General features: G+C 43.2%; 2 protein-coding genes across 7 annotated transcripts; one reads left to right on the top strand and one right to left on the bottom strand.

Annotated features, from left to right (window-relative positions):
* Window positions 1-1,523: 1,523 nt before the first annotated feature.
* On the top strand, window positions 1,524-18,053 carry LOC135095596 (eukaryotic translation initiation factor 5-like). Of its 5 annotated transcripts, XM_063996517.1 has the most exons (15): window positions 1,524-1,674; window positions 1,941-2,115; window positions 9,711-9,819; window positions 10,754-10,865; window positions 11,097-11,298; window positions 11,621-11,827; window positions 12,354-12,507; window positions 12,725-12,906; window positions 13,135-13,237; window positions 13,572-13,732; window positions 13,980-14,126; window positions 14,357-14,506; window positions 14,747-14,884; window positions 15,400-15,588; window positions 16,093-18,053. In XM_063996517.1, exons 7-15 carry the CDS (start codon window positions 12,354-12,356, stop codon window positions 16,240-16,242), a joined length of 1,374 nt encoding a protein of 457 aa, XP_063852587.1. In that variant the 5' UTR covers window positions 1,524-1,674; window positions 1,941-2,115; window positions 9,711-9,819; window positions 10,754-10,865; window positions 11,097-11,298; window positions 11,621-11,827; the 3' UTR covers window positions 16,243-18,053. The 5 variants fall into 5 exon arrangements, with proteins under 5 accessions (XP_063852587.1, XP_063852597.1, XP_063852614.1 ...); XM_063996527.1 differs by lacking the exon at window positions 1,941-2,115 and having other exon boundaries at window positions 1,596-1,674; XM_063996544.1 differs by lacking the exons at window positions 1,524-1,674; window positions 1,941-2,115 and adding an exon at window positions 2,206-2,307.
* LOC135095619 (uncharacterized) lies at window positions 17,832-22,998 on the bottom strand. Of its 2 annotated transcripts, none has more exons than XM_063996559.1 (7): window positions 22,843-22,998; window positions 21,549-22,007; window positions 20,329-20,619; window positions 19,569-19,721; window positions 19,270-19,443; window positions 18,858-19,007; window positions 17,832-18,751 (listed from the first exon to the last, which is right to left on the bottom strand). In XM_063996559.1, the coding sequence occupies exons 1-7, from the start codon at window positions 22,852-22,854 to the stop codon at window positions 18,638-18,640; spliced, it is 1,353 nt and encodes a 450-aa protein (XP_063852629.1). In that variant the 5' UTR covers window positions 22,855-22,998; the 3' UTR covers window positions 17,832-18,637. The 2 variants fall into 2 exon arrangements, with proteins under 2 accessions (XP_063852629.1, XP_063852636.1); XM_063996566.1 differs by having other exon boundaries at window positions 19,599-19,721.
* Window positions 22,999-23,364: the final 366 nt, after the last annotated feature.

Below are 23,364 nucleotides of genomic sequence, written 5' to 3'. Positions count from 1 at the left end.
CACTAGTTACCATACAAATGCCACTGAGTATAGTCGTTAAAGGATAACTAGACTGATTGCACTCTCAAACTTTTCGGTGTCCTGTCTCGCATGTCGTGGGCCCCTATTTTGAAAAGCTTTATTCGCTATCAAAATTTATTTTTCAAGGCTACGGCCCACACAAATAATTAATTAGGTTCTCTTGATTGTTTTATCCATTAGTGATGCAGAATAACTCTAAACTATCACCAGAATCATGAAAACACAACTGAAACCCTTAACAACCTCTGTTGACAGCTGTCTAGAACCGCTGAAACACAGAATACGTGTACGAGACAGTTTTTCAAGGGTGCTTTCATGATTATAGTAGCAGTAAAAAAAAAAAAAAAATTGCATCAGTGGTGAAAATCGCCCATGATAACTCAGTTCTTAGTCTTAATGGCCTTTGAAAACATTTCTTATGAAAGAACAAGGCGGGCCTGTATAATAAACGTTTTGCTTCCTCACTATATGCGTGTTTTCAAAGGTCTCAGTGATTACTCATAGCTGGGTTATCAAGTGCTAAAAATGTAGACTTCTTGTTTATTTGTCAACAGAACCATGAAAACACTTTTAGAATTCATGTAACATTAACTATATAGTTTTTTTTTTAGTGTAATGGAGGCGCGGCGCAGAAGTGTTTCAGTTTAGTAAGGCGACAGAGGATAAGATGACGTAATCAGCTAATACTCGTGACGCAGTAAAAAAAAAACGTATTAGTCAATGGATTAAATCTCTTTTTTATCTTCAAGTAGACTTCTGCTGCCACTGATCGTAACAAAGCAGCAGGAGACCCATGTCAAGTTTGCATAGTTGGTGTTTGAGTTGCCGCGTTTAAAATTATCCCTATTGCGTCATCACGGCCAACAAATCTTATGAAACACATGAGCCATTTTTCCTGTGAACATATACGGAAGTACGGAGGATGCATTTATAATCTTTCACAAAAGAAGAAAAAATAAAAGGTCAAGTTTAGCAGTATTTTTTTTTCTCTCCTCTGCATATATATATATATATATATATATATATATATATATATATATATATATATATATATATATATATATATATATATATATATATATATATATATATATATATATATATATACAATTTTTCTAGACTAGTAAGAACTGTAATCATCCTTTTCCCTTTCACTGCCATATTTATATTTTACCGTGTGAGTTTTAATACCTACTTTTATATGAGATAAGTGGTTGAATTATTATTGAGGTTTTATAGAAATGTGATAGTGAACAGGTATAGGACTAAAAACTCATTGTCTTTTATTCTTGTCATTACGCCTTATTTCACTTCGAGTATATTCTTAAACACTATTTATTATGAGTTGCTAGATGAAATTGAATGGGATAATAAAATAAAAAGATATTGTAGGACTAATGGGGCAAATATCAAAACTTTCTAAGTGTTGTTCCATCTTTATCATTCCACCTCATTTAGGATCTAGAGCTAGCTTACGTGAATTATTTAATAGAAATGTCTCGGAATGATGCAATAGATAAAGGAGAAAGGTGGTATTATATATTTGGCATCCCAGCCCGAGGCTCGCTCAGCCAACCTCACCACGGTCTTTGTGGCGGCAACACCCTGCGACCTCATCTTCATTTCTGCGTCCTGACCACCCAATTATTAACAGTGAGTACCTGTGCGTGGCGTGGCTGTTAGCATACACCCCTGCCTGCCTGGTGTGTGGCTGGTTAAGTGGTCAGCCTCGCCAGTGTTCAAATAATACGAATATAAGATGGCGCATGCCCAGACAGTTTCGATTTCTGGGAGGTGCAATATTTCTCTAAATATCTTGGCCAGGATTTATCTTTTTGAGCTGAGGTTGCGTGTGTAGGGTCTTGGAGGTGCAGGGCGTGTGCGTGTGGTGCAGCAGGATTGATGTGCTGCTGTTTCAGGTGAAGCCAGCAGATAGCAGAGCAGCAGCAGCAGCAGCAGGCAGCCCCGAGCAGCAGCAGCAGCAGCAGCGAGTCGCCATTCTGCCGTGCCGAGCAGCGGACGCGGGCGCTCCTCTCCCTCTTGCCGCATCGCCAGCCCTCGACGGCACTTTCATGATTTTATTCAGTTGGCACAGTGAGTATGGACGTATCTGTATGTGTGTCGGTGCGTGCGTGTGAGTTTGTTTGCCAGCGTGGTGTGTCTGCGCGTATAACGAGACAGGGCAGCTGGTGTGTGTCTGTGTGAATGCGTGTACCTGTCCCTGCTGGCTGCTGCCCTGCCCTGCTGCCGCCTGCTTGTCACGTGTGTGCCTCGCCGTCATCCAAGGTTGTGGTGGTAGTATTGTTGGCAGCTGGGGATTACGGCTGTTCTTCGTGGCGACAGCATTGGTGGTCTGCTGTGCATGTCTTCTGCTGTCTGCTAGTGACCACCCTCTATCCTCGCCGCCCTGTCACCCCACCGCTGCTTTGCCGTGACTCATATTAAGGCTGATGCGCCCTGTAATGTTTAGATTGAGCTATGAAAGCTATTGGTGTCGCTCAGATGTGGACTTGGGGTGCTGTCAGATTTCGCAGACCATTCTGGAACACATGTCACGCCTCGGCCAGGTGGTGGTGGTGGTGGTTTGCAGGAAGGATGGGGGCAGGGCGGAGACTGCACACCTCAACTTCAGTTATCTGCTAATATGGAGTTATGTGACTCTCTTATCCTTAAGTATTTAGTCTCTCTCTCTCTCTCTCTCTCTCTCTCTCTCTCTCTCTCTCTCTCTCTCTCTCTCTCTCTCTCTCTCTCTCTCTCTCTCTCTCTCTCTCTCAAGCTTGCTCAGATTCCTATAAATAAAGTGCCACGGTAGCTTATTTAACCCATTACCACCAGAATTAAATAAAAAAATTCTTTAAGTGGTTTATATTGTGTGTAAGTTATGGTAATGTATAATGATTCTGAGAATCAATTTGCTTTAGTCACAGTGGTTTCCGTGTTATTTAGTGTTGCCATATGGCAGCTCTTGGAGGATGAGTATGAAAAACGCAGTACAACAACCTTGAACAGTGTGTTTGGCCAGTTGGTGTACGATCAGCAGCTCCACACCTTTTGTTATATACTGGCTCAACAAGATGTCCTAAATTGTCATATCTTACAAAATTTTAGCCTGGAACAGTGGTTGATATTCTTTTCCTTTTGGTGAAATTCCAAAGTGTTGTAGATAGCAAACAGCCAAATTTTGGTCTGGAACAGTGGTTGATATTCTTTTCCTTTTGGTGAAATTTCGAACTGTTGTAGATAAGAAACAGCGATTTCCCAATGAAATTGCTGGTGTTGGTGTACTGCATTGTGCTTTTCAAAGTTATGCATTACATCCTGTAATGTTGAACATCCACGTGAAGAGACCACCACTATTGTGTTCTTCCCTGTTTCTCTTACCTGGTGGGGTTCCCAGCAACCAAAAGTCAGTGGCAAAACCACAAAACAAAAATGGGAAGCCACATACTGCTGATGCACTAGCAATTAAATAATCTACTCAATATTACTTATCAATCAACAGCTGGATGGTGCACAATATGCAGCGAGAGATACTTCAGTAAAATCAACCTTAACTAAACAGTAATTCTTGAAGATGACTTGCTAAGGCTGCTTTAAGTCTTAATATTAGCAATAAACACTACAGACTCAGGTTAAGAATTGCTTTCTAACCTCAAGAAAAGACCAGAAGTGAGCAATTTTGAGGTGGTGTCCTCTGGTTGAAGTAAGCGAAGAAAGTGCAAATAATGCATCAAAATCCAAAGATTATCCCCCATGAGTTTTCCAACAATTGACATCATTGTGTAATAACCTTCCTTTCACAGAAAATAAACCCAAAGTTCTCAGATGAGCATCATAATGAAGATGTTCAAGTACCTGGATTTTTTTTGTCTAGTGCTGCTGAACATCCTCCATCTTTTGGGTCACTGACATGGCCAAGACACTGCAGAGATTAACAGTATTCTAAGACTGGTCGAATGTTGTTTGTATATATAAAGTGGTATCTTGAAAGAAGAACCTCTATTTTCTCAAGAAAATTGTTGGCAACGCCATTCGCATTTTGTGTAATATTCAGAACATGCTGATGAAATTTGTGAGTTATCAATCATAATTTCCAAGTCTGATACAGAACCCTTATGGACAAGGACATTATCCAGATAGTATAAACTACTAAGGATTTCAGGGACAGTGTCCAACTGTTTTAAGTCAGTCAGATGAATTGCCATACAGAGGACCAATATTAATTCTAGCTAATGCAGAGTCCACAGAAGTCATAAGGTCATTCATATGTTTTGACATGTCATCCATCTAAGATACAACCATTTCAACTGTTGCACAATACCATGACCATCTCAGATAACTGAAAGCAACACTTTGCTCCCATGGGAGCATTCAAAAGAAGCATGTACTGTAGTAGGTGTTGTTGAAGTACCAGGGCGGTTACTGGTATGGCAAGCAAGACAAACATAGGTAATACCATCACCAGTCAGTCTCATAACACTGTCAATTGTAGCTTGAGGCACTCCATGCACACAGGTGAAGGGGTGAAATCACACCTGGCACCTGTCACAACCCAAGCCATCCTGACCCACATTGTGACCTTACATGTAATGCAAGACATCACATCTAATGCACCAGCCAATGCATTTTTAGTTGCTTACTTGCAGACACTTGTGTGTATTGAACCCCTGTTTATGTGCGTTGAAGCCCTGTCATGTGCACTGAACCCCCTGCCATGTGCACTGAAGCCCTACTTTCCACAATATTGAACAACCTTGGGGAGGTGGTGGGAAGGTGGTGTTAGGGTGGGGGGAAGCAGATGCTGCTTGGCATTAATATAAGCAGGACTTTGTTCCCACTGCACCATCCCAGAGTCATGGTTATTTTGAGCATCAGTCTTTTCTTGACCAAGTAAAAATGGTTCACAAACATCTGTTCACAGCTGCAAGTAATGCTTAGATTAGTTTGATTTGCAAAAGCTGTGCAATGAGTTCTGGGTCATGGACATGTCTTGAACATCAGATGTCAGCAAATAGTGGTTTAGCCTTTAATACTTTGTTATAGATAATGTAATGAAATGTATAGATATAATGATCATAGAGAGTTATGAAATTGTATTCTTTTTTGAATGGCCAGTTATCTTGCACTACAAGTTGCCATGTGATAGTCATGTGGATGTTTGTCTTGTAAAGATTTTGGTAAAGCAAGATATTGTCATTTCCTTTGTCCCCACATCACTCTTTGGTCATTGAAAGCTGTGAACATTCTTGTTTACCAGTGAATGTTCAGAATTCTTTATGAGTGGTCTAGAACACTCACAGCTTGGTGCACCGTTTTGAGGTGATCATGGCTGTTCACAAGCCTGATGAATAGCTTCAACAAAATACGGAAGGATTGTAGAGTATTCAGTTGACTTACGAATTCACACAGCTATCATAGGCATTGATGAAAAATTTTGAGGAAAGGTGGTTAGGTCTCCTTAGAAAGTAGTGAATGGCATCTTTAATCTTTCATTAGTACTGTATTTTACTGTCATGACTTGCTGACAAAGAACTTTATTGATTTATGACATTGTCTTTAGTAAGCTTTTATGTGAATTACTCGCATCTTGTTCTGAGGCAGTAATGAGTTATAGTTGCCTCACTTTGGCAGTAGTGAGTCAGTGTTATTATTGCACCACCTAACATCAGGCAGACAGGGTTCAGAAGCCTTATCAGCACATGTGATAGTGCAGTGAAGCTTGGTGCCAACAGGTGTAGGACACATGGACAGGTGGGACAGACAGGGTGGTAATGTTCAATATGAGGGACTCAGAATACGAAGTACAGACATGGTGTCAGCTAGTGAGAGAGAGAGAGAGAGAGAGAGAGAGAGAGAGAGAGAGAGAGAGAGAGAGAGAGAGAGAGAGGGTGTCATTCAGCATGGTAACCTATATTCTCCCGTAAATGGTCTATTGTGTATCAGGCCAACACCCCTTGCGAAAATAGTCATCCAGTCAAGGTGTACACACATTCATACAGTTAGACCTGCTAGTATTCAGTGCTGTAGTGCTAAACATGAATTTTCCCCAGACACCATTGTACCATATGGAAGAAGTTCATCAAATCTCTTCAGTCTTGTCCCTCACCATTGTGTCTTGTGCTAGGTCTGTACTTCTCAGTGTGTGCTTCCGTGCCAAGGTTGTTGATTTGCCAGCAGGTTTGTTCCAGCCTTACATTGCCTTACCATTGTTGTGTTGGCCTCAAGGAAGTGTAGCCTTGGTGATGTGCTGGTATGTACAGTCATTGTTGTGAAGGTGACATTACAGATGGTGAACTGAGGAGAGGAAGGGAATGGAGTGTATTAGTCTGGTGATGAGGTCATGTTTAGACTTGAGGAAAACCAAAATAAACTTAGAATGAAGGGACATTACAGATGATGAACTGAAGGAGGAGGAGGAGGAGGAGGAGGGACATTACACATGATGAACTGAAGGAGGAGGGGGAGGGAGTTAATGTGTGAGTTTGGTGAAGAGAGGAAGTTTATGGGTCTTGATAATGGTGGAAAGGTGTTTGAACATATAGTGAAACTTCTAGAGGGAAACCAAGGCAAACTTGTATGTAAAGATGAACTGTGTTATCTGGTGATGAGAGGAGGTTTGTGGGTGTTGAGGTGATGGTGGAGGGTGATTGAGTTAAAGGAATTTGAACATATGGTTAAGCTTTTTAGAGGGAGACCAAAGAAAACTTGAGGTAACAACACAGCTGGTGAACTGAGGAAGGATGAAGGAAAGTTTGAAGGTGTTAAGATGGTAGTGGAGAGTGATTGAGTGAAAAATTTTAACATATGGTTCAAGTTTATGAGGGGGACCTAAGAAAACTTGGAATGAAGTGATGTATAGGTACTGATGAACTGAGAGAAGGTAAGAGGAGTCAAGTGCATTAGTTTGGCACAGAGAGGAAGTTGAGGGGTGTGAAGACATTAGTGAAGAGTGATTGGGTGAAAGGAATTTTGAACATGGTTATACATTTTAGAGGGAGAACAAAGAAAACTTAAGAGAAGTAGTAACATATGATAAAGTGAAGGAGGGTGAGAGAGATGTGTTGCTGGTGATGAGAGGTGTGGCAATACTGAGGTGGTGATGGAGAGTCATTGGATGAAAGGAGTTTGAACTTATGGTTAAACTTTTAGAGGGAAACTGAAGAAAACTTGGATTGAAATAGTATAGAGCCTTTTAAAGTTGTATGACATTCTATTTTGTATTGATGGCATTGTTTATAGTGGGTGTGGATACATGGATTCAAATAGGAGTGGAGGATGTCAAGGCACAGATATTCAATTCAGCAAAGCAGTTGACTATGGAAGGAAAACATAACCCATTTCATTGTTCTTTATGAATTTGCTGCTGCTACTGTGAATGATGCTTCGGGCTTCCCAAACACACACACACACACACACACACACACACACACACACACACACACACACACACACACACACACACACACACACACACTCACTTGTATTGACATAGAGATATTCATGCCTGTGCAAATATTAGGGATATGTTCAGCCTTTTAAATCTGTCATGTAATCGAGTGGTTAATCAATATTTTCAGTGACTGAGAGCCATTCCTTGCGGGTTTGTATCTCTTTGATGCCTGCTGTCTAAGCATACAGGATGAAAAAAAAACAATAAACTTGGGCAAAATTATACTTGTCAATAATTTTTCAGTTGACATCTGTTAAAGTGACTACCCTTTGTTTGCACTCAGCAGTAATTTTATTTATTTTTTTTTGCAAACAAACTTGTATGTAATCTGCAAACAAAGAACCAAAAATATTAATGTTGCTTATGCTAATGTGTCCATACTTTTAGTCCATGGTATATTTAATATTTGGTGCCTCTGACAAGTACTCATTTATCTCTCCATCCCTTGATTTCCCTCAAGGTGTGGGTGGGGATGCTAGTGTCATGACTGGGAGCCCTTAAGCTTTGTTTGACTACCCTGGTGGCCTTGAGGTGTGGCCTTCTTAGTGCTAAAACCTGGCAGATGAGATACTGGTGTGTTCAGGTCCTTGTGTCCCTGAAAGCTGTAACACTGCCAGTAATCCCTGAGGGGGACAGGAGCCAGGGCCAGGGAGGGGTGGATGGGTTGGGTAGGGTGGGTGTGCGAGTGTGTGGGTGTATGTGGGTTAGTGTGTAGGCAGTATTGACGTGTGCAGACTGGATCAGGGCTGCCAGTTAGACCTGATCCTCCATTTCTGGTCTTCCCTTACTGGATGGGGGAGGAGGGGGGAGGGAGCAGGGGTTGGTATTGACTCCTAGTGGTGGTGGGGATGTGAGGGAAGCCCTGGGATGACATGGCAGGGACTTAGAGGCACATTTGGCAGGGACAGAGGAGATGTCTGCTGCCTGTTGCGTGGCTGTTGCCATGGATACCACCTCAGGTCCTGGGGGGGGTGGGGCTGCATCCCCCTCCTGCCCTATACTGCTCTCTTTCCTTCTCTTCAGGCATCCTTCCCCACCCTACCCCACCCCATCTCTCTCTCTCTCTCTCTCTCTCTCTCTCTCTCTCTCTCTCTCTCTCTCTCTCTCTCTCTCTCTCTCTCTCTCTCTCCTCTCTCTCTCTCTCTCTCTCTCTCTCTCTCTCTCTCTCTCTCTCTCTGCCCCCCATATTCTGCAGACTCCTCACTCTGACTTTGGTTTGGATGTGGATCAATACTCTCGTCTCCTTGTGTTCCTGAAGAGTCACATCAACCTGTTGCCTCATACACACACACACATACATACACACGCATGTACACACACACAGTCATTGCTCTTTGTTTATTCAAGCACATCAATAGATTCTAGGACTAATATGATTGTTTTTTTCCCTTCCACAAACAATATTTGTTTCCCTGATGCTAAAATTGTGCAGAAAGCTTTTTTTATGAGACAGAGGGAGAGAGAGAGAGAGAGAGAGAGAGAGAGAGAGAGAGAGAGAGAGAGAGAGAGAGAGAGAGAGAGAGAGGGATGGAGGGGAGGGAGCTGGTGGTGAAGGTGAGGTTGTGGAGTCACTTAAGCTGCAGAAAACCCTGGAGTGTGGTGGTGTCTTCATGAGATCCGGTACATACACTGTTGTGGCTTGAGTGGTGGTGGTGGTGGTGGTAGTGGTGGTTCCCTTGGGGTGGTGTTATGTTGACCTTCCCACCAAGAAGAGCAGGGGTGGAAGGTGTGCTGGGAGCATGTGTGTGTGTTTGTTTTCACTCTATTGAAAGATATCTTAAGGGTTTGTTTCTGGTCATATGATTAATTTTGTAGTATTTTGATGCATATGTGCTTCACTGAGTGTCTTGCATCTTATTTGTGTCAGTGAACCCATGCATTCAGTCCACTCCTTGTCCAGTGTATGGGAGAAATGTATTATTGGACTAAACCTTCTCTTGTCTAAGGAATGCTTTAACATACTGGTGGGTTCACATGTGTGGCTCAAAGCTGTGAAGCATGTTAGTTTATTCTGTAGTTCAGCAAGAGACAAGGTATCACCAAATATGAAGAGTTTTCATTGTCTGGATATTGATATTTTTTGTACTGTGAAGACTCCATGTGTGGTGTAGACAGGTTATCACTAAATATGAAGAGTTTTCAGTCTTCTTTTGATCTTGTGATGTTTTATGTACTGTTTGGATTTCATATGTGTTGTTAATGTCTCAACTTTAACCTTATTTTTTCTTGTTTGTTTCAGAGGGACACATATCCCCTGGAAACTGTATATTATCAGTGGAGCCGTTTGGAGGCTTGCTGACACAATCTTGTATGTGTGCGTGCGCCTCAGACACTCCCCTTGATATTAGGTAAGTGGTGGTCCCTTCTGTACATCAAGACTTCGATTCACAAAGAAGAGATTGGTGTACAGTGGTCCTTTGGAAGCTCTGCAGTACATACTAGTTATACATTCTCAAATAGCAAGTAAATATGAGAAAAAAAGTAATTCTGAAAGGTACCAGCTTTTTTTATCTTCCTTTTGAGCTGAAGTGAAGTAAATGTTGGTGTAAGTAAGTGAACTTGACCCCAGATGCCTTGCTTCTTTACTGATGCAACAAGTTGTGCTAGTATTTAAGAGAGGTGGCCATGAACAGATTTATTATGGACAGTGTGCGTGGTGTGACTGTTGAGATGATGGAAGAAAGCGTGTGAAGTGGTTACTGGATTTGAGTGACTAAGATAAATTGAATGAGATCTAAGGCAAATCAGCTGTAGCAACAATGGGTTTGTAAAAGTGTGTAATGGAGGTAATTTTCTTTTATTTATGTGCACAAAAGGTATTGTTTGATTACTGACTGCTTCATGGGTTACTTATGAATGGTGTTTATAAATGTACATTACCTACATTTACAGTAAGTTAAAGGAAGTTAAGTGTGATAGCTTACTGTTTGTGTTCTCTATTGAAGGACTTACATTTGTTTGGCAGTGTTTAGAGTGTGAGTTGTCATTGTTTACAGTGTGAGTTGTAAGATTCCTTCTAAACACCTTGAGTCATTTGTGTGGCTTCCTGTACTTAGAGTTGGGGTTACAGGACCGTGTGTGTGTGTGTGTGTGTGTGTGTGTGTGTGCACATGCATGCTTGCATGTATACCTAGTTGAAGTTGTTGCACCCACATAAATTTATTTCTAGTGTTCTTGTGTTGGGAACTTTTCTCTCATGGCTTCCCTTAAACTCTGTCTATCATGCATTTCCCTTTTTCTCCTGATTGTCTCCTTGAGTGTGAAAATTATCTTGTTTTTCAGAAATAGGCAGTTTTCCAGCAACCGGCATCGTAAACTGCAGCCATTCAGGACCTCGTGACTTCAGCAAGCCACCCACCCAGACAGACATCATCCCATTGCGTATTGGCACTAGGTCAGTGCTGGAAAAGGATTACTGCTTGTGCGCGCGTGCACACACACACACACACACACACACACACACACACACACACACACACACAAAGTAAACTTGTTCATTAATTTTAGCACATGACTGAGTTCACAGTAAACTTGTCCATTGGTTCTAGCATACAGCAGTGTTTTAGATCTGAAATACTCTATCATCTCTTTGACTGCAAGTTAATGGTGCACCTTTGCATTCCAGCTGTTGTGTGTGCTTTATTTGGTTGTCGTAGCTGTTGTCCCTCAAAGGGCACCAAGAACCCACTTATGCTGTTTATAAACCAAGAGACCAGCGGATCGGTGAAAAGAACCACAAGAGGTACCTCTTCCTTCGGGACAACTCCCGATACATAGACTCTGGATGTGGCATCCCCACTCCTCCCAGCCCCTGCTGTCTCCCCTAGGTGACTGACTGGCTTGTTCACCCTTCATGCCATCCAGCTTGTAGGGCCCTTGTCTCTGTTACTCAAGTAGTGCTGTTAGCTTGTTGGTGGGCATTTTTTTTTCCCCTTTTTTTTTGTTGCCTTTGGCCAGTCCCTCCTCTGAAAGCTTTCATGTCTGTTGGGCTTTCACTAATGCCCTGTGAGCTATATATCTCACCAACAGAATAGCACTGTAGAGAATAGAGATGGTTATCCCACTGAAGGAAACTGTTGTAGTACTAGTTATTATTCTAATCATATTGTGCTGGTGACTTTGTTTGAATTGTCTTCATTGACTTTTCAGTTTCCATCAGGAGTTTTATGGGTGTTCGCAAACCGCATGACCAACTCAGCAAGTGAACCCCAAGTGACTGACTTCATGCTCTACTTAGGAAGCTGCTCCTGTCCAGACTTGTGACTCCACTGAACACCTCGCATCCCTAACAGCCTGTGTGGCCATAACATTACTTGCCACTTGATCTAAGGAACACCAACCCAACAAACCACCAAGGTATGATTGCCCTATAACTGTAGCAGTAATATGGAGGGGAATAGTTTAATTGGTGAGATTTTAAAAAAGTTCTCAGTTGGGTAGTGGTGGTCAGAGTGTAGTATTCAGGTTGTGAATGACAACCTGAAAGCAAATTATGGAGCTGTAGGGGAAGGTGTTAGTGGCCTGGCTTTTTTACTGGGTTTTATGGCTTGTGATACATGTAAGGACAGGAGTAACAGTGATGCCTTGCACTGAAACCCACCATGTGCAGAAGTGACACTTACCATCATAGAAGTGAGGCCAGGAGCTTAGTGTGTTAGGAATGTACGTATGTAAAAGTAGCTTGAATCTGCCCAACATTGATAGGTGCGGTAGTCATAGGTGTGAGTGAAGAGTACCAGCAGTATGAATTGTTCAATGTGTTGGGAAGCCTGATCCTGGTTTGTGCAGCAGATGGATGCAGTCATAGGTGTGAGAGCAGGACATTAATTACAGCTCAGTGGTTTTCTTTGTATTGTATCATGTATGTGTTATTCTGCCATAGATGAGTTACAACGTGAACCGTAACGTGATGGACGCCTTCTACCGGTACAAGATGCCCAAGATCATGGCCAAGGTAGAGGGCAAAGGCAATGGCATCAAGACTGTTGTGGTCAACATGTCGGACGTGGCCAAGGCTCTTGGTCGTCCCCCAACCTGTGAGTGCCTATGGGGAGTTGCTGCTGTTTTCTGTCCATCTTTTCTTTCCATGTGACTAGTTTTAGTTTGGATAATGATATATGAAGTGCTAATAATGCATTGTACTTGGCTCTTAACAAGTGTAGTTGAAATAGCTCATTAGAGAAAGAAGGGAAGGAACCATCACTTCATTCTCTATAACAAATGTAAGTTAATGTCTTGCTGCTATGTGTGTAGATCCTTGCAAGTACTTTGGCTGCGAATTGGGCGCCCAGACCCAGTTTGACACCAAGAATGACCGTTACATCGTCAACGGCTCCCACGATGCAGCCAAGCTGCAGGACCTTCTCGATGGATTCATCAAGAGATTCGTCCTCTGCCCCAAATGTGAAAACCCTGAAACTGTCCTCTTCCCTAATGTGAGTGTTTGGTCACAGGCTAGGATGGGTTTTGTGTACGTGTGTGTGTGTACATGCTCATTGACTTAGCTGTTCCTATTCATGGTCATTGGCCTGTTATATAGATAAATTGTAGTGCCAAATTTGTTTTGGTCTCATGCATGCATGTATAGAATTGATCTTCAAAACTCCCCACCATAAGTCATTCATTGTTATTGGTGTTCCTGCATGGTCGTCGTCTATGCACAGGAGAAGAAGGGCATAATCAAGCAGTCTTGCAAGGCGTGTGGCCACCAAGGGATGCTGGACATGAAGCACAAACTCACCACCTTCATCCTCAAGAATCACCCAGGTGGGTAGTTGTGTTTCATCCCAGTGGCAGGGAAGGGGAGGGTCTTAATCTCCCATGCACTCTCCAGCTCTCTCACTTCCCCCCCCCTTATCAATCTCATTGTCTTGTATTTTATTATGTATGGCAGTCCCCACCTTCATTTGCCAAAGGTAACTAGTGGTGCTTAGTGGCAGGGAAAGGGAGATTTTTACCCTTTCCCTTACTCCAATTCTCTTGCTTTCCTCTCACCTTATTCACAGTCCTTGTCTTGATTCTCATTATGTTTGGCAGTGCCTTATCTTGCTTGTATGGATAATGTAATGATAGTTCTGAAGGGAGATATTGTGCATTACAGACACCAAGCCCAACACACCTGGCACAGCCCTGACCAAGAGGAAGGATCACTCCAAGAAGACTGAGAATGGCCAGAAGGATTCTCTGCGTCCCCATTCTCCTCGTGCTGAAAAGTCTGATGCCTCAGACAATGACATGAACGGGGACACTGAGGATGTAGATGTTAGTATTCCTCTCTCTCTCTCTCTCTCTCTCTCTCTCTCTCTCTCTCTCTCTCTCTCTCTCTCTCTCTCTCTCTCTCTCTCTCTCTCTCTCTCTCTCTCTCTCTCTCTCTCTCTCTCTCTCTCTCTCTCTCTCTCTCTCTCTCTCTAGTCAAGTTCCAGTTCACAGCAATCACAGTTGATGTAGATAATTTGTTCCCTTGTTTTAGATAATTTCTTTAACTAATATTATCATTGGCTGCATTTAGGATGAGGACTGGAGCCTTGATGTTAGTGAAGAAGCCATGAAAGCAAGACAGAAGATCCTGACTGCAGGAGTGAAAAGCCTCACCATTACCAATGACATTGAGAAGACACAGAGTGAACGTTTGGAAGTGTTCTTTGAGTACTGCAAGGTGAGTGAAACCACATGTCCACAGTAGAGAGCTGAGTTAGTGGTGGTGGTGTTATGATTTTAATTGTGAAGTATTTATTACTGTTCGCATTTGTTATTGGCTTTTCTGGACTTACTATAGGCAAAAATTTTATAATATTTATGTAATTAGAAATAGAGGAGTCAAGTTGTGGTAAGATTGTAGTGTAGATTGTGGACTCCACTCACTGAATCTTTGCCATGTATCTGCAGACCAAGATTGATGAGGGGGAGCTGAAGCCTGGAGCCAAGGTATCCATCTATAAGGACATTGCTGGTGAGGCTGAGAGGCTGGACATCAAGGAGAACAAGGCTGTCATGGTGCTGGTGGAACTTCTGCTGGATGAGAACATCATCAAGCAGGTCAGCACTCTTATCTTCATGTCTGGAATTGACAAGGAAGCCAAATGGAAATGTTATGTTACTGTGTCTGTTTTGTATGTAAATTAGATTAGCATAACTTGGTAAAGAGAGTAGATCAAAAGGTACTAAGAGGCTTAGTGATCTGGATAAAACACGGAAGAGTTCTTAAAAAGCACGTGTAATAGTAGTGAAGTGTTAGATCATGTGGATAATTTGTTTTTTATTTCCTGTTACTTTCAGATTCCTCAGTACCGCATTCTGTTGGTGCTGTTTACTCATGGCAACCCTAAGAGTCAAAAGTACTTCATTGGTGCTGTTGAGAAACTGATAGAGCTGAACAAGGACACCCTGCTCTCCAAAGTGCCCATAATCTTCAAGGTACAGAGCCTTTACCTTGTCCCGTGAAGCAGCTGTGTTCCTACATGACTGCACAGACAGGTCTTACTGTGTTGTGATGTGTTGTTTACTAGGTCACTTATGCCAGAGATTAATAGAATGATAGGGTTTGAATGGTGTGTGGCTGAGACAAGGGATGAAATCTTTGTTTAGGTAGTGCCTTTTAAGAGGATGTCAGCCTGTTGTGGATTGTGGTTGATGCACCAGACATAGGATATTATTTTTCCTCCACAAATGGTTTCCAAGGAGTGTCAAGAGTTATCTTCAGTTGTATATTTATTTGTAATAACAAGTGAAATTCGTGGCTCTTAATATGCCCACAAGAATTATTTTTGGGGACTAATTAAGAGCGTGAATAATGTGTGTGTGTGTGTGTGTGTGTGTGTGTGTGTGTGTGTGTGTGTGTGTGTTTGGTGCTTTGTCTGGTCCGCTGTGATTGCTGACCTGGTATATAGAGGGACAGATAACAACTTTGAGACCTGCTTGTGTCCTGCCAGGCTATGTATGACCATGATGTGATTGAGGAAGAAGTACTGCTGGACTGGGGCAAGAAGGTCTCCAAGAAGTATGTGAGCAAAGAGACGGCAGCTGAGATCCATGCTAAGGCCCAGCCCTTCCTGAAGTGGCTGCAGGAGGCTGAGGTGGAGGAGACCACAGAAGAGGAGGAGGAAGATGGGAATGTAGAGGTAAGTGTGGGCCAGAAATGTAGTGAACCTTGTGTATTGAGTGAAGGCAAGGTACCATGTGCCTTTAGTTTGTCTTGGTTGTTGGTGTCCTCACCTTAATAAACTCTGTATGGTGAATGACCATGATAGTGTTTAATATTCTTTGACTTAATAAGGTGTTGCTTTAGTATATAAAAAGTACATAGCAAGTAGTGCCATACTCTCTGCCAGCAAGATAACAGGAACTAATGCAAAGAGGATAAGTGTTTTTTGTGTATGTCATTCAGAATTTGCAGAATGTGAAGTAGTGTGCGAGTCAAAACGAGGGTTCTTCTGTACCATTTGAATCATATTTACTGGTATTATTCTGTCCTTTTCTTTTGCTTCTTCTTCTGCCTTACACTTTGAGTCTTTGAGCTGTAGGTATGACTTTTAACGTATCTGTCTTGGTTAACCTCCTTTATGGGAATGTTGGCCAGGTACATAAGTAGATATGTGTTGATGAAGGACTCTTTGCTTTTGCAGTTTGATGTTCATGCAAAGAGCGAGAGCCTGAAGGAACAAGAGGCCAAGAAGGCTGTCGATAACCAGCCCGTGGTTGCTGAGGCTCCTAAGACTGCTGGGCCTGGGGAGGAGGATGATGACGAAAGTGACCTGGATATTGACAATCTGTGAGCAGGAACACCATCACACCGAGGGGGAGGGAAAGCAAGCAAGCAGCAGGCTAGATTGGGGTTTGTTCACTGCACTATGCTATGGATTGAGCTTTTTTCTGAAATACTAGTTTATTCAAGCAGCTTATTCACTCAAGGCAGTTACTTTGCAAAATCCTCAACTTTTGTAGCTTTTCATTTGTTTATTTCTATTTCTCCCTTTCTCTCCAGAGATTGGTATACTTAATCCATTAGCATTGTGCTTGAAGTGCATACTCTCCTCCACTCTAGTGACATTTTACTTGTGTGGTTTCAAGTTAGCAAATTTGTTCCATTGCTTTGTCATGTAGGCAGACTATTCACCGTTGAGACATTTCATGTACTAGACTTAGAACTACACAAGTAAAACTCATACTCATTTTGCACAAGGCATAAGATATAAAAGTATGTAGAGATGTTTTTGTTCTGAATTTTAGAGTTTAACCAACTTAAATCTTGGTGAAAATCACAATTTTGGAGTCATTGTTTGCATTTGGGCAGAAGTATATATTTCTGGCCTGACAAAATATGCTATTCAGAATATTCCTGGTCTTAATATATGTATTCATATATGCATATATACATCTATATAATACACACATATATACAACCTATTAGTTACAATAGGAAATATAGTGAAGATCTCCAGCCTCTTGGCTAATAATCACACAAAGCTTTTAGGTAGCGTTGTCCAAGGTAACATCATGCATTTATGACCATTGGTAATGCCTAGTTGGGAGGGTGGGCGCACCTCCAGGGTGGATGCCCTCCCTTCACTAGAGGTGCGTAGAAGAGAGTCAGTTACTCGCTGTTACTGTGTGTATCACTCCTGTTTTCCTGCATTGTTACTTGGTGTTTGGGCCTCTTGCAAGTAATCAGTATAAATGTTTTCAAGCTCTAATAACTTATGAAATGTCATATTAAATACAGCTTGTGGGTTCTTGTGTAATGTAAAGCATATGACTGTCAATAATTATTGCTCTACTCAATTGCAAACATCCTAGTGAGTGTGGCAGTGGATGATATCTAAATGTGGAGGTGGGCTGTGGTGGAGCCAGAGGTGCTGCACCGGCAGTAACCCGAGTGCAGTGGCTCCTGGTTTGGATGCCCAGCCCCCCCCGCATGTGTTTGTGGTGTGGCGGCTTGATTATACTCAACATACTACATACAGTACTATGAAACTGTGATCTTAGTTTGACTGGTGAGGGGAAATACCAATTAGGTGAGAGCACGGCAACTCTTTATTTTCCTTGACCCTTTATATTTCAGTTATTTTCTTTTCTCCACTTCCTGAGACATATATACATCTGGTTATATCCCCTTAGCCGTATCATGTGATAGACTAGGGAACATAGAGATCAAGCCACTTGTACATAGATGGAGAAGCATAATCATAGGGATAGCACATTTTTTTGGCTGGTTTAGTTTGGGAAAGCATCAAGGTTGTTTTTGAAAGACATGGTATTTTGAGTCTTTATTCGTTCTGTTACTTAAGGGCAAAGGGGAGTTTAGTTATCATTGAGGAGTGATTTTTTTTTTTTTTTTCTGCTTTTGGTTTTGAAGAAAAAAAGAATTGTTTAGATTTTTTATTGCTGTCAAAAAGGTTACAGCACAGTGAAGACCTTGGCTGTTGTACACCTAGTGCTGTATCAAAAGAATTGGAGTGAACTCTGTCCCGCTGACGTGACTTGGAGTGTACGATGGGCGGCTGCCACTCACCACCTTGTCGCCATTGTTTTTTCTTCCTCTTTTTAGATATTATTGTAAAGCTGATTGATAATTGTTGCAGCATCATTGGCCATTTTATTTACCTGTAATGATTGGTGATGTTTTCTATTATGAGAGCTTCTTGACACTCGCACACACACTCAAGGCTTCTCTGGACAGGAAAGGCTGCAGCAGCAAGCTTAAAGCAAGGCTTCCAGGATTTGATGAATAGCATGAGAAGCGCCTTCAAACCAGTGCGTCTTCCAGGTTTGTATAGGAGCTAAATGTAACCTTGTGTGTCTGGAGTATTAAAATCCCACTTGACTAGGTCTGGAGAGCTATTTGATGAACAAGAAGGCAAAAATCTAAGTTTTGTAGAGGGGCACCTCAACAATTATTGGTGTATAGTATTTACAAAAATCAACAAATACCAGAAATGATGAAAATTCAGAGCTCATTTTGAAGCGCTTCGAGTCCTCATAACTTTTCAAAGGCCATGGAGGAAATAAGTCTTCGTTCTCAGGTGAATTATACATTGGTGATGCCCAGTCCTCTTGAGACTATCACTTGCGTCACAACACCCTTGAAAACCTTACTTTCACTACAACCTGTTAAAAGTAGTCGAGATCAGACTCCGAGACGTTTGAGAATGTGCTCCCAGGGAGGAGTTTTCAGTAAAGAGTGTTGTAGGAGCAGAACGCACTAGCCTCGGGGACTTGGCTCAGCTGCTGACACAACAATGCTGGGAAGAGATTCAGGGCGCTCGCATCAGCTATCACCACTTCCTGTAAAAACTCGAATTAGTGACTGCTTCAAGAACACAGTGGAAAGACAGTAAAAAAAAAAAAGAAAAAAATAACTGAAGTCGTTAATCAAGCACTAATTGATTACCTGATTGAAAGCCACAATGGGGACGTTTTGTGGGCCAGGGACGAGAAGGTTGAGACGTTTGGTAGCAGCATCGAATAGCTGCTCGCCTCGTCCTGACGACACGCAGCCTGCCATCTGCATCCAGTTAAGGACGCTGAAGGGACCCATGCACTGTCGGGGAACAATATACAGCTGCGATATCTGCTCCTATCATTACCGTTAATATCATTACTTCTCCATGCACATGTTATCGAGTGGAGGCTTTCAGTCATAAAAAGTGAACAGCACCATCAGGGAAATCTTAAGAGTGTACATAATAGTGGTTTACCTAAAGCTAGGATGGAGACTAAAAATAGCATTGTACACTTAGCGTGAGAGGGGAAATGCTAAGTGTATAAAATAGTGTTGCACACTCGAGAAGCGATGTTCTCACCGTCTTGGCTGCATTCATAACAGCGGGATAGCTTTGATCCTGCAGGCCGAGGGTGCCCTTCATGAAACACGCCGAGAAGGCAAGTTGTGCGGTTGGGAGGGGCAGCGCCTCGGCAGCACAGACCATCAGGGAGCTTCCAAGACATTTGCTGGAGCCGGGCTGGCAACCTCCATCCTGCACACAAAGGCAACAACTTTGACACTCATACAACAGTGATCACTGAGTTGAAACGCAGGAACCTAACAAGAGGAAATGTGTTCCCCTCCCTTTCTCACTTAAAAAAAAGCAGGGAAAATTACAATTTTCTGGCCTTGGTGCGTGCCACGTACCGGGTGAGGCAGCAGGTCGAGGGTGAGGTGGATGCCGAGGGCGTGCACAGCCGGGTACAGCTGGTGTGTGAAAAAGTTGTGCATGAAGCTGTTGCTGGTGGAGAAGACCACGCTCACGGCAAGCTGCAGGATATACAGACATTTATTTCTGCATATTGCTTAATATTAACCCTCTCCCCCCTTCCCTCCCCCCAGTACTCCCTACCCTCAAATGATAGTTGGAAGAAAACCTTAGTCTTCATAGGTTTTAGGTTACCGTTTCATAAACCTTTCAAGCTACCAGTGACTATGGTTCCTTACCTTATCCTTATTAGCTCATTGTCTTCTTTAACTTTCGCTGACATTTTGCTAGTCGGGTTATGTTGACCCTAAAAAAAAACATTGTGTCTTCGTTTAAGGGACCGAGTGTCTTCTAAAAGCGTGTGCAAATATTCACAGCTATTTAGAAATACGTATGTACTCAATTATACTTACACACATATACATATTCTATCCTCGTCAATTACTTATTGATGTGTTACTGTAAAAGCTACCAGTAGATTACTAATATTCAGTTAAAATCCACTGCGGCATCTGGTAAGTCGTAATCCGTCGTGACAAGCTGGTCACATTGGTAAGCCAACAGTTGGACATCGGGACGCTCGCTGGGCCCAGCTGAACATGTTTCTTAGGAACAAGTGACTTTTACCTGACAAGTAAGACGTGTAGGTGAGTAAGTAGGAATACTTGCCTTCCCAGCGACGGTGTTTGGCGACTGGATGGCTGCGAGCAAGGGCTGTTCACTGGCGGGGGACGAAGGCAAGGGTAGTTCTGCCTGGGGTATGGCCTCGACGATGGAAGGCAAAGGTTGTTCTGCCTTTAGTATTAAATCGTTGATGGAGGGCAAGGGGTGATCTGCTTGTGGTGTGGAGTTGGTGATGGAAGGTAGGTGTTCTGCTTGCGGTAAATACTTGGCGATGGAAGACGAGGGTTGTTGCTGAACCTCGTCGGTCGCCGCATTTCTCGTCTTCCTCGCTCTCCTCTTGACACGGAAAACAGAAAGACGTCATTCAGATGGAGGAGGTGAATCACACTTATCTCAGGTATGTCAAGACTAATTCATGTGTGTAGAACTGGGCATACTTTGGGGATTATTGAAATAATAGCCTAGTAATTTCCTGAAATAGCCTAGTAATTTCCTGACAATATACTACCTATTTGCTTATGAAAAAAAAAAAAAAATCGTTATCTACACAATGGAGAAATGAATAGTGAAAATTTAATAACTTAATTAATCTAAACCTAATCTAACCTAGTTTTTTTTATGAAAATATTATCCCATTATATTCTAATGCACAAATGAGTGCGCGTTGTTGAAGTGGGCCTGCTGTAGATGGCCTCCTGCTCAGAGATGCAAGATGTTCAGCGGGCAACCTGTGCATTTCACAGTCTATGCTTGGGAAGTAAATAACACTGAAGAAGTCAGTGTAGCCATGGTGTGTGTGTGGCTGGCAGGGCACCAACAAAGAGTCCGGAGAACCTTGCGTGTTGACAGTGTGTCGCGTATTGCCACACTGAAGCCCAATATGAAGCTTCGAGAGACACTGTGGTAAGCTGTGCATGGCCGAGGCCTAACATCAGGATTACTCCGCTATCTTTTAAGTTGTCAGTCTAATCAATTCATTCAATAACTGAAGGCCACCATCGGTAAAGATTTTTTAACAAGTCACAAGACGAGAGACGGTCAACACTACTAGGCCTGTCTTGAAAGCTTGAGCCGTGCTATTAAACACTTGCATTGTGGTGATAATCCTTCATGCTTACCATCCATTACGAGAGAGAGAGAGAGAGAGAGAGAGAGAGAGAGAGAGAGAGAGAGAGAGAGAGAGAGAGAGAGAGAGGATTGTGCTGAAATAAGTAAGACTTGCACGTTGCAGTGCAAGTGTGTGCATGCATGAGTGTCTGACTCACCACCGTGACAGGAAGACTTCCAGGGAAGGGATATGGGAGAGCAGCAGGCCGAGTTTGAGCGACAGCACCATAGTATGGGTATGGTGCGACGGGTGCGGGGACTGGGACGGGTGCGGTTACCACTCGTGCGGCAATTGGGTAAGGTACAGCTGCTGCGACGGGTGCTGCGGCTGCAACAGGTGCGGCGGCTGCGACGGGTGCGGCGGCTGCGACGGGTGCGGCGGCTGCGGCGCCATAAGGCCAATAGCCTGGACGATAGCCATATTGGTAAGGGACAGAGCCACTGTATCCGTACGACGTGTAGCAGACCCACATGCCCCCGGTCGAGGGGTAATAATTAGAGGGAGGATACGGCGGCCTGTAAATCGGTTGCGGCATGGGTTGTCGCAGGCGCAGGCGACACGTTGGCCCTGGAGGAGACACAGCTGCGGTGCTCGCCACCAGCACCATCAGGATGATCTGGAAGCGAGAAGCATAATCAGTATTCATTATCAGCATTCAAACAGACCACAAATGCGACGTGCGACTTGATGCCTTGTTCTTCCCAATGTAAATATCTAGAATATCTGTTATATATCTAAGTAAAGCTAGAAGTGCGAACGGGTGCTGTCATGTATTTCCTCGGCCTGTCATGGAAGAGCTCAGATGATTTAGAGTTCATTCAAATGTATAATAATCTGAGTTGCCGCTTGTTCCGCCGCCTCACTACCACTTCCTACACACATCCAAGGGCACTCTTCTTTGTGTCAGGCTGGAGGCAGGAGGGACGGGACAATAGCATGTTACTCATGTCAGAACCCGCCACTGAACAGCGAGAAAGAAATAAACTGCATCTGTAGACTCTCTATCTTGGTGCTGCCTGTATAGGTCACACCTCGGTCTGTGAGTGGCTGATGTAAACCTGGAAGTTAGTCTCGCTTCCTTTATCATTGTCTCTTCCTAACAATAGCGGAGATCCATCACTTAAGGAGTTTTCCACAGTATGGGTGAACGAAGGCTAAACCGAAATTGCGCCAAGGAATATCATTTGTCTGCTGCTGCCTACTATAGATGGCCTGGCAGGTTTTATTAACGATTGTTATTTTCTTGATTCATTTGTCAAGTCTCGTGGTTTCAGTGACAGAGGCAAACTCACAAATATATACAATGTGGTGAACAACTGGTATTGTCATCTTCGTTCACTGATGAACCTCCGTGATGTTCGAGTATCACCTGTCACCGTATCTTACTGGTCGTGATTTGACCCATTCGTCGCTGCCCGCCACGGAAAAGCCTGTCGTGTTGAAATACTCACGCTGCTCAGCATGGTGGTGGTGGTGGTAGTGGTGGTCGTTGTCGTAGCGAAGGACTCGGGGAGGACACAAGACAAAACCTGAGCACGGTCACACACTCACACTCCGCGCCTCGACCATTGCCTTATATCTGAAATTGCGGTTGGGGTTGAGTCACAGGGGCACCTCCCCGCCTGCCCTTCCCTGGGAGCTTCACCCCTCCCTTCCCCTCTCCAAGACTCTCATCTCTCCTCTCCGTTGCTTCATGGCTACTTTGTTCCCTCCTCCCCTCCTTTCACCTTACCCCTCTCCTCCTCCTTCCTTGAACCTCCGTCCCTCCCTTCCCTCCCTCTCCTTCCTCGAGGACTCATGATGTCTAAGGAGAGGGAGAGGGGTTCAAATGGAGTCTTTGGGGGTCCTTGACCAAGAAGTATATTTCTTTCCCAGGAAGGTTAGGGATGGTATTACTAATATCACACACACACACACACACACACACACACACACACACACACACACACACACACACACACACACACACGACA

This window comes from Scylla paramamosain, chromosome 3 (assembly GCF_035594125.1).
Source record: "Scylla paramamosain isolate STU-SP2022 chromosome 3, ASM3559412v1, whole genome shotgun sequence".
In the NCBI taxonomy this organism is placed as follows: domain Eukaryota; kingdom Metazoa; phylum Arthropoda; class Malacostraca; order Decapoda; family Portunidae; genus Scylla; species Scylla paramamosain.
The sequence above is the reverse complement of the archived record's forward strand: the minus strand, read 5'-3'. Positions and strand labels throughout refer to the sequence as shown.

What these genes read in the sequence shown, in the direction of transcription:
- LOC135095596 (XM_063996517.1), top strand. Translation starts at nt 12,354, where the DNA reads ATGAGTTACAACGTGAACCGTAACGTGATGGACGCCTTCTACCGGTAC. An exon ending in CATCCTCAAGAATCACCCAG is followed by an intron (nt 13,238 to 13,571) that starts GTGGGTAGTTGT and finishes TGTGCATTACAG; the next exon opens with ACACCAAGCCCAACACACCT. An exon ending in TGTTCTTTGAGTACTGCAAG is followed by an intron (nt 14,127 to 14,356) that starts GTGAGTGAAACC and finishes ATGTATCTGCAG; the next exon opens with ACCAAGATTGATGAGGGGGA.
- LOC135095619 (XM_063996559.1), bottom strand. An exon ending in CGCACCAAGGCCAGAAAATT is followed by an intron (nt 19,444 to 19,568) that starts GTAATTTTCCCT and finishes CTTTGTGTGCAG; the next exon opens with GATGGAGGTTGCCAGCCCGG. An exon ending in CCATTGTGGCTTTCAATCAG is followed by an intron (nt 18,752 to 18,857) that starts GTAATCAATTAG and finishes GAGTTTTTACAG; the next exon opens with GAAGTGGTGATAGCTGATGC.